Here is a 10,366-nt window from a genome sequence, read left to right on the forward strand (position 1 = left end):
AAGAGAGATTTTTTGCTATAGGGTGTATGTGCTCACAGACAGAGAGACAGAAAACGAGAAATCACTCTCCCAGAGGGAATGGCCATGCCGCAGCCCCTTCTCCATTCTCCTCTCGGGATCTTGGGTACACAGGCACGTGCACCCGGTGTGAGTTTTAAGCCACCGGGTACACGACTGGAACCATGGTCAACTACGTGGGAGTCCAGCCACGTAACCATTATCCCATCTGCTGCCCCCTAGGAGGGGGGAGATTTTGCTGTAGAGCACGTGCATTCACCAGAGAGACAGAGACAGAAAGGGAAAAATCATCCCCTGACGGGATGGCCATGCCACAATCCCTTCTCCTCCATTCTCCTCTTGGGATTTTGGGCACACACACACACATGAGTTTCAAGCTGCCAGGTCCAGGGCCTGAACCATGTTTGGCCATGCAGGAGTCCACTGATATAAGCACTATGCCATTTGCTGGTCCCATATTATTATTATTTTTTAATTTGACCAGATAGAGAAAAAGTGAGAGAGAGAAAAAAAGGAAGGTGAGAAAGCAAACCGCCAAGTCTGGGACTCAAACTGCAGTCAGTCATGTAGGAGTCCAGTGCCTTAACTACAATGCTACCCGACAAACTCATTTAAAGCTTACAAGTCAGTCACATTAGGGATTACCGGGACCTCTATATGAATCCAGGAAGTACTGCATCAGATTCTCCTTAAAATATCCTCTGGCAACCTGCACTCCCAAAGTCCTGGGTCCTACTGCTGTCACACAGACACTGACCTGGACCTGCCAGGGCAAGCCTTCAGCATTCAAGCATGCATTGTAACAGGACTTTGAGGACAACAGTGCTTCTGTGACCCTCACTTGTAGGACTCAGAAACCCTCAAACCACAGAAAAACAACCCCAGAAGTTTTCTAACTCTGCAATCTTCTAATCTCCTAATCTCCTATAATCTTTTTTCTCTTGTGAGAAGAAAACAGACACAATCTCCCATTTGATCCCGAATGATAAACCCAGCGGAGGACATCAGCTCTATGGAAACCAGAATTATTAAGCCTCCTTCCCGTGCAGATAGGATACTATGCCTTCCGGTCTCAATAACGAGAAATGCGTGCCTTTTCCTGTCCATGGGTACACACACACCAGACATACTAACCAGCACACACAAGGAAAATAAATGGTAGAGCCCTGGAACTGAGCAGAGAGAGGAAACCAGAGCATTCGATAAATTTGACTTAACTTAAAAATCATGCCATAAAATTAGTGAAAACCATTAATGACGCACTCACATAAAACTAACGGAACATGCCATTCATAAAATGTAATATTCTTCACTCCTTTTTAATTTCCTGCAATAAGGCTTTGGCACAACCCCTTAAACCAACATCACCCTCTACTTGTTTAAATACAAAAGTGTTCTCTGGTTTATGTTTCTAGGTTGACTACTCCCAAACATTTCTAATACGGTAGTACTTTATTATTAAGATCTACTGACAGTAATTTACATTCCAGATGAAATGAAAAGTTTGGTAAAGGCACTAAGAATCCGAAGACACATGATCAAACATCTGAACTGGCAGAAATTCACACGGAATCTACTTTACTTGAACTTTTTACTTAAATGCTAATTCATTCCATTCACAACACACTCTGAGTAGCAAATACGGGCAGAGAATATGGTCCGCAACATTCTCAGCAATACTTGTCATTTGTTTAACAGTAATTACTACATTCCTTCTCCACCCCAGGAGTGGGGACCAACAGTACTCAGAATCTCTGGCTGTCACGAGGTTTACATTCTAGTGAGAAGGAACAATCGAGTAAAGAAACAAACTGCAAATTTCAGAGGGTGGCATGTGCTATTAAAAAAAATGAGTGACAGGGGCCAGCAGGTGGCGTGGTGGTTAAGATGCTGGACTCCTACATAGCTGACCACAGTTCGAATCCTAGACCTAGCAGCTTGCTTTCTCACTTTCCCTCTCTTTCTCTCTCTCTGTCTCTTTCTGGTGAGCACATGTGCCCTATAGCAAATTTTAAAATAAAAATAAACAAATATATATATAATTTTTTTTAAATAGGTGATGGGGACCAGCAGTTGGCATAATGGCTATGTTCCTGGACTCCCAGGTAGTCGACTGCAGTTAGAGTCCCGGACCCGGTGGATTAAACTCACACCAGGCACACGTCCATGCGTGCCCAGGATCCCGAGAGAATGGAGAAGGGATTGCGGCGTGGCCATGCCCCCTGGGTGGTGATTTCTCACTTTCTGTCTCTCTTTCTGTCTTTCTGGCAAGCACATGCGCCCTTATAGCAAAAACATCTCCAAAAAAAATAATTTTAAAAATGGGTGATGGACTGGCCCTGTAGCCTAGTGTTTATGGGAGCCAGCTGCAGTTCAAATTCCAGTCCAAGTGGTTTGAAAAACGTGGTGGGTGGCGATGATGTGTATAGTATTCTGAACTGGACTGGCCTGAGGTGTATTTCATGTTGGGTAAATTCTTTATACAAGCTAAATGATGTATAGCAATCGAATGTATACAAAATAATAATAACTTAAAAATAAATTTTAAAAAAGTGTGAGTGTGTGCATGCCCCAAATTCTGCCAGGATAGAGAGAGAGGAGAGGGAATTGTGGCAAAACCCCCCCCCGGGATGCTTTCTCTCTCCGCCTCTTTAGTTAGTGCACATGTCCTCTGACAATTTAAAACAAAAAAAGAAAGAGAAATGAGTGGTATAGCAGAGAATAAGTGGGACACCTGGGAACCTCTTAATTGCTAACACAGTTACTGGGGGAAGATTATGTTAACCTCAGACTTTACAGAAGAACTAGGTAATGCACAGGGAACTAGAACTGCTTTTCTTTTCTTTTCTTTCTTTTTTTTTTTGAGAGAGATTTTTGCTATAGGGTGCATGTGCTCTCCAGAAAAACAGAAAGAGAGATAGAAATCACCCCCTGGGGGTATGGCCACGCTGCAACCCCTTTTCCTCCATTCTCCTCTGGGATTTTGGTACACACACACTCCCACGTGCCCAGCGTGAGTTTCAAGCCGCTGGGTCTGGGACTCAAACTGCAGCTGACTACACGGGAATCCAGTGACGTCACCATTACACCATCTGCTGGTCCCAGAACTGCTTTTCTTAAGGTAGTAGTGGGGCCTGGAAGGGTATGTGTAAATATATCTCTTCCTATGGGACAGAATGATCAATATATGAAAACTTTCTATTGAGGTATTACTGGGCCTGCCAGTGGTGTGGTGGTTAAGGCAGCTAGATCCCATATGGCAACTGCACGGATCGAGGCTTGGAAAACACTGGTGCGTGTGCTTTTATGCCTGAAACCCAGAGGAGAGCGGAGAAGGGCCTGCAGTGTGCTCATCCCCCTGCAGGGAGGTTTCTCACTTTCCCTCTCTCTCCCCACCTCTCTGTCTTTGTCTCTGGTGAGCAAGTATGCCCTGTAGCAAATAAAAATAGTTTTGGTACCAAAATTTAAAAAAAAAAAATCTTAAAATCCATGAACAGTTTCTTCTTAATACAATTTTCCATGAACTTACCGGGTCACTGGAAAAGTCATGACACAGTTCTCCATGGAAAAACAGAATAATACGTCATGACTTTTCCAATGACCCCATATTTTAAAAATTTTATTAGCATAATTATTATTATTATTTGCTGCAGGGCATGTCCACTTGCCAGAGAGAGAGATTTCTGGGCATGCACGCAAACGACGCACCTGGCGTGTTTTTCAACCCACCCAGTCCAGGACTCGAACCGTGAAGTTGGTCATGTGAGATCCAGTCACCTTAACTACCATACCATGACCTTTTTGAAGGACTCCACCCTCCCAAAGACAACGAAAATTGTGGTCCATTCTCTGTGGCTTCCTTTCAGTCTCCACAGAACCAGATACGAGACAGTCAAGATGGAGCAGAGGGCCTGCACCGGCCCTTTCTCCCACCAGACTTCCTCCCCCTCTGATGCAGGCTGCCATTCCCTGAGATTCAGCTCCACCTTGAAGAACCAGAAAAGCAGGCAACCAAAAAAGGTCGAGAATTCCAGAACCTCACTAATTATGGGAACAGAAAGCAATACACTCACAGAACGTCATCATCACGGTCTCGAAAACCACTCAGATTAAAGTGTGTCATGTCTCATCTCTTACACCCTCCTCTAAACCCATCACTAACGGGGCCATCCCCTCCAAATCTGAACTCCCAGGCCGGCCAGTGGCATAATGGTTAAGGAGCTGGATCCCATAGGGCCGACTTCGCAGTTCAAGTCCCAGGCCACAGTTTGATGAGTATGCACGTGTGTGGGCGTGCCCTAAAGTCCCAATAGAATGGAGAAGGGACTGCAGGTTGCCATCCCCCATGGTGGTGTTTTCTCACCCCCCCAGCGGAGCCCCATCCCCCAGTCTGTCTCTCTCCAGTGAGCACATCCTCCCTATAGCAAAAAGCAAAACAAAGGACTCTCTTTCATTGTCACCACTATTATTCTCAAACACAACTATGTAAGAAACGTGTCCAAAATCACTTTTTACCTCACTGTGATCTCACTCTCTCCTGTCACCTGCCATAGCCACCTAAGTCTCCTATGTTACAATATTTAGTGTGTGTGAGGTTCACGCACACCCCTTCTGTTTCACTCCAAATTCTGACCAGTGACATCAGCACTTATTCAAGTTCTTTTTTTGTTAGAGGGAGCATGTGCTCGCCAGAGACAGAGACACAGAAAGCGATCACTCCCCGGGGGGACGGCCATGCCGCAATCCCTTCTCCTTTCTCCTCTTGGGATTTGGGCATACTCACACGCATACACACTCGGTGTGAGTTTTGAGTCACCGAGTCCGGGACACAAACTGTGGTCGACTACGTGGGAGTCCAGTGACGTAACCATTATGCCATCTGCTGGTCCCCTCCCTTATCCAAGTTCTAACCTTGGAGTCATCTTGATAAGAAATGAAGATGAGGCAAAATTAATTAGTTGGACAGAAGATAAAGAAAGCGGCATTTACTGAGTTCCTCCAATGTCCTGGGCACTGTTCCGGTCTAGCAGGTGCGCACTGGTTCCATTTTATAGGTAGCGAAAAAGCTTGAAGTTTCTCAAATATGCCCTTTCTTTCCAGCCTCACAGTTCAGACTCTTCATCACTTCACACTCCCAGCAGTGCTGTAACAGTTTCCTCTCCTCCTGTCTGTACAAGACAAGGCCTGAACAGTCAGACCAAAATTCTACTCGTCTCACATCAGTTCTCTGTGAAGGGCAGTGAAACTGCCCACTGGCTGGCTCAACACACACCCACTGCAGAAAACAGTCTCTCAGTAACTAAGTGAGTGAGTGAATGAGTGAGTGAGTGAATGAATGAAAAAAATATATATATATAAATAAATAAAACTAGCTGAGGAGTACCCGGTCCTGTGACCCACAGGTTTTAAGGAAGAGGTGCTGAATGTGCAGAAGGCATGTGAAGAAGTCAAACGTCTTCAAGATAAAGTAGAATCTCTCTAAGACATTTCACAATTCTGACTCCACCCAAACCAGCCCTCTTTTCTTTAGGGAGCAGGGGTACCGAGTTAGAATTCCTGGGTTCTAACCCCCACTCCTCCACTTCTGGCTACTTAGCCTCTCTGTGCTTCAATTTCCTCCTCTATCCATGAAGTTCAACCTGACCTCTACAAAGGTCAGTTGCCGACCCTTGCAAACTCTGAATGGATGACCTCAGCTCATCTCGCCATGTGATTTATTAGGTTGTCGGGAAAGTCATGCCACTTTTTTTTTAAATGTTTTTCTATGACTTTCCCTATAACCCAATACAATAGCTCTACAGTAGAGTCTGAATCACTCACCTTAACTTCCACCTGTCACCACCCACCACCTTGCCTCATTTAACTGCCTCCCCTTTCTATGCCCCACCCCCAATGGCCCACTCACCAAGGGCCATGACACTACTCCTGCCCCAGGTGGTCATCCACGGGACACTTGGGGGTGGGGCCTCAAAAGTGTTAAAAGTTAAATGACCTTAAATATGGCTTTTGTTTTTTAAAATTATATTCAATCCATACACATATACTTTCATCCTTAGCAATGCCAAGAAAGAGTCTTGAGATTTACTTCTTTTTTTTTTTACCAGTTTAATTTATTTTATTTATTTCTACAGAGCGGAAGAGAGCATCCCAACAGGGTCTCAACACCACGATCCACCCCTAATCTTCAGCCAGCCTCGGATCATGGGCAAGCTGGTGCCATTACAATATGAAAATCGATTATAACCAAAACCACTTACGGAATATATAATAAAGGCCAGGCACTGCGCTAAGTATCTTATGTGTGTTTCTGTTCTTTTCTCAATCCTCTTAGATAAATCTCTCCCCATTCCATAGTTAATGAAGAGACCTCACCCGAAGCTACAGAACTCCTGAGGAAGGGCATGAGAGAGTGTGTGATTCAAGCTCAGCTGTCTACCTCTAAAGCCCATTCTAAATGACAGTAACACACTCTTTTGCTTAGTAATTACTTTGGTCGTATCTAAATGTTAAACCTTCTCTTCTAAAGGTGAGCTGCTAGCAACAACCAAAAAAAAACTGAATTTTTTTTGTCACTTCCAGAATAACCCATTCCTAATAAGTGACCCAAACTTCAACCTTTATATAAACTATTTATGGGGGGGAGACCAGCAGGTGGCATGATGGCTAAGGCACTGGACACTCCCACATGGCTGACCACAGTTCAAGTCCTGAACCTGAAGCTTGCTTTCTCACCTTCTCTCTCTCTTTCTCTGTGTGTCTTTCTCTGGTCAAATTAAAATAGAGGAATGAATAAATAAAATTAAGTAATTAAAAAAAAAAAACTATCTGTGGGGAAATAGTCACAGAGAGGTCAAAAACGTGCCCCAAGGACCAGCAGTTAGCGTAATAGCTATGTCGCTGGACTCCCATGTAGTCAACTGCGGTTCGAGTTCTGGACTCGGCAGCTTGAACTCACTCCGGGTGCATGTGCATGCGTGCCCAAGATCCCAAGAGGAGAATGGAGGAGAAGGGATTGCGGTGTGGCCATCCCCCCTGGGGGGTGATTTCTCGCTTTCTGTCTGTCTGTCTCTGTCTTTCTGGCGCGCGCACACACCCTATAGCAAAAACCTCTCCCAAAAAAAGAAAAAAAAAACTTGCCCCAAATCACACAACTGGTAAATGCTGAATTTGGGGATGAAATAGTAAACGATAAACTGCTTCATTTATTGACTCACAACAATTTTTTTTAAATCTTTAGTTTTTGCCATAGGTTATATATGATCACCAGAGAGTGAATGAGTGAAGAATCATCCCTCAAAGGATCTGGCCACACTGCAATCCCTCCTCCTCCAATCTCTTCTAGGGATTTGGGGGCATGCATGCACACACACTCAGCGTGATTTTCAGGCTGCCAGGTCCAGGACTTGAATCACACAGTTCGCTATGTAGGACCCTGGGCCTTAACCACCACTCCATCTGCTGGCCCTTCCTTCTCAACAATTTTTATTAAGTAGTCTTGTAGAGGCTGGGGATACCGCAATGAATAAACCACAAACATTCCTACTCCCGCAAAGTTTACCATCTTCTTTTCCAATTATTTTCATTCAAGGACGCAATCCTAAATCCTTTTAAATATTCTAAGTTGGGACCAGTAGATGGCTTAATGGTTACAGGACTCCCACGTAGTTCACTGCAGACCTAGACTTGGCGGCTTAAAACTCACGCTGGACAATTGTGCACGTGTGCCCAAGATCCCGAGAGGAAAATGGAGGAGAAGGGACTGCAGCATGACCATCCCTCCATGAAGGGTGATTTCACTTTCAGTCTGTCTCCCCATCAAGCGCACAGGCCCTATAGCAAAAATCTAAGGAAAAAAATCCTAAGTTTTCCACACAAAAACATCAAATTTGTATAATAAAAACTGCTATCAAGGGGCCAGCAAGTGGTGTAGTGGTTAAAGTGCTGGACTTCCAAATGACTGGCAGCAGTTCGAGTCCCAGACCTGACAGCTTGAAAATCACACCAGGTGCATGTGCCCCAAATCGCAAGAGAATGGAAGAGAAGGGACTGCAGTGTGGCCATTCCCCCAGGGGTGATTTCTCACTTGCCCTTTCACTGTCCCTGTCTCTGGCAAGTGCACGTACCTGATAGCAAAAACCTCCAATCAAAAAAAGTATCAAAGAAAGTGCACAGGCCTTGGGGCCAGAAAACCTGTGTTAAATTCCCAACTTGGCTATTTATTAGCAGTGTGACCCTCGCCTGACTCTCCATTTCAATCCTGTAAAAAGACTACTTATGAAATAATGTATTAAGATGCGCTCCTAGCACAATGCAGACACTTAATATACACTCAGTAAATGAGTTTCCCTGCTCCCTTTCCTCCACCCCCAGTGACTTCACAATTTGTGTCGTCACGGAGCGCGTGTTAAAAGGCTACGCGGAGTTACACTGAAAAGTGACCAGGGCAATTCTCACTGCAAATCATCCTCCCTGTGTCTCCAACTTCAGATCCCAGACTACTCAGATTCGGATCAATTAGGTGACAACATAGGAATGACAGCAATTTACACCAGGGCCTGGCAGTGTCTATAAAATGCTGCCGGTGACCTTCTTCAGAGGCACTTTTGTTTCAGCTGGGGCGTAATGGGCCTCCTGTCCAGGCGCCGGGGCTGGGGCACCAAGGAGGAGAATTCCAAGGCGCTGGCACGAGGTCGTGCCCTGTACGGCTTTCCACTCGACGAGCTCTGCAACGTCCCGCCACTGCCCACCGACGACCACCTCCTCGTGCTGCAACCGCAGCCCTCACCCGGGCCGCTGCCCCGGCTCCTCCGGTCTGGGCCCCCGCCGCCGGATGACCTCCGCTCCGGGCTTGGGCAGCTCGCCCTCGCCCCGGCCTGCGGGGCTGGAACAGGCCGGGCGGCCTGACCTCCCGCGGGCTTCCTTCTGCCGCCCTGATCTGCGGAGCCTGCGGCTGGCTCCGAGCGAGAAGCCCCTTACCGATCTTCACAACCGCATCCGCCATGCACCGGTCCCACTTCTGGCCGAGCTCTGACTCCGACATGTTCCCCACCCGCAGCTCCAGCTTTCGCGAAGGCCGGCCCCCGCGCGCTGACTTCCGGCAAGTCTCGCGAGAGCCGGCGCCGTTCCCAGGCCCCGAAGGCCGGCGCCCGCCCTCCAGATATCGCGAGATGCTAGGACTGCTTTCGTCCCTTCCGGTTTTTTTCAGTTGGTCGTCAAGGTGATGGGTTGCCTGGAGGCCCGAGGTGACCCTGACCTTGGAGCTGCTCCTAAGGGTTACAGTTTCGTCCGCCGCCTCCAGGGCCGGGTTGAAGCCTCTTCTCCCCACCAGCTCCCGACCATGGCTCCAGAAATCCGCAGAGCAAGAGCGGTCGCAGCCCTTGCCTGATCATTCCTTCCCGGACCTTCACTTTTTCTATTCATTCATTCCCCTGCTTTTCCCAGCGGAATTCCCGCCCGCGCGGCCGGCACGGAAACTGCTCTGGCAAAGGTCCCCGCCACTGCCGAGTCAGAGGACGCTTTCCGCCCTCTTCACCGTGTTCGACGCAGGTGCCCCTCGGCCTCCTCGTCCCCTCTCTGCATGGACTCCGTGACACCATCTCCTTCTCTGACTCTGGTTTCCTCCAAGGCTGCTTGTTCTCTGAGCTCTTTAAAGAGTATTGATTTCAAGGTTGCATCGATCCTCTTCACGGTCTAGTTTCTCAGAGGAATTGCAACCCTTGCGAATTATGTATTTCCAGATGAAACGCCTCCCTCAAGCTTCCTGTTCATACGTATTTGGCTCTCTGTTCGTGTCATTGATTTTAGTCTTTCCCCCATTTCTGGCCTCCATCCTATAACAAAATATTAATGTAACCATGTTCTGATTCTTTTTCTTTCTTTCTTTTTTTTTGGAGAGGTTTTTAGCTATAGGGCGCGCAGCGCTCGCCAGAAAGATAGACGGAAAGCGAGAAGTCATCTCCCAGTGGGAATGGCCACCCCGCAATCCCTTCTCCTCTCGGGATCTTGGGCGCACACACACGCGCCCGGAGTGAGTTTAAGCCACCGGTCCGGGAGACGGCCCGCGGTCGTCTACATGGGAGTCCAGTGACATAGCCATTACGCTAACTGCTGGTCCCCATGTTGCTCTGATTTGAAGCTGTTAATGACTCCCATTCCTCTGCTGTATAGATCAAAGCTTCAACAGAACACTGCACTCCTAGGGAGCCTGCTGGAATCAGCTTTGAACTGGATCTCCCCTTCTCATGGTCCCAGAGCCTATCTACCCCCCACAGAATCTTCTAGTAATACTCAAACACTTCTTATAGGTGTTATCTGCCAGTAGAGCTAGATGCTCCTTAAAGGCAGGAGA

General features: G+C 47.1%; 1 protein-coding gene across 1 annotated transcript in view; it reads right to left on the minus strand.

Annotated features, from left to right (window-relative positions):
- The window catches only part of MICOS10 (mitochondrial contact site and cristae organizing system subunit 10), a 39,648-nt gene extending 30,512 nt beyond the window's left edge, over positions 1-9,136 (minus strand). The window contains exon 1 of the mRNA XM_006145207.3: positions 8,995-9,136. Within this exon, the coding sequence (XP_006145269.1) occupies positions 8,995-9,058 (64 nt within the window). The 5' untranslated portion in view covers positions 9,059-9,136. The remainder of the gene's footprint in view (positions 1-8,994) is intronic.
- Positions 9,137-10,366: the final 1,230 nt, after the last annotated feature.

Source organism: Tupaia chinensis, unplaced genomic scaffold (genome assembly GCF_000334495.1).
Source record: "Tupaia chinensis unplaced genomic scaffold, TupChi_1.0 Scaffold000146_1, whole genome shotgun sequence".
NCBI classification, from domain to species: Eukaryota; Metazoa; Chordata; class Mammalia; order Scandentia; family Tupaiidae; genus Tupaia; species Tupaia belangeri.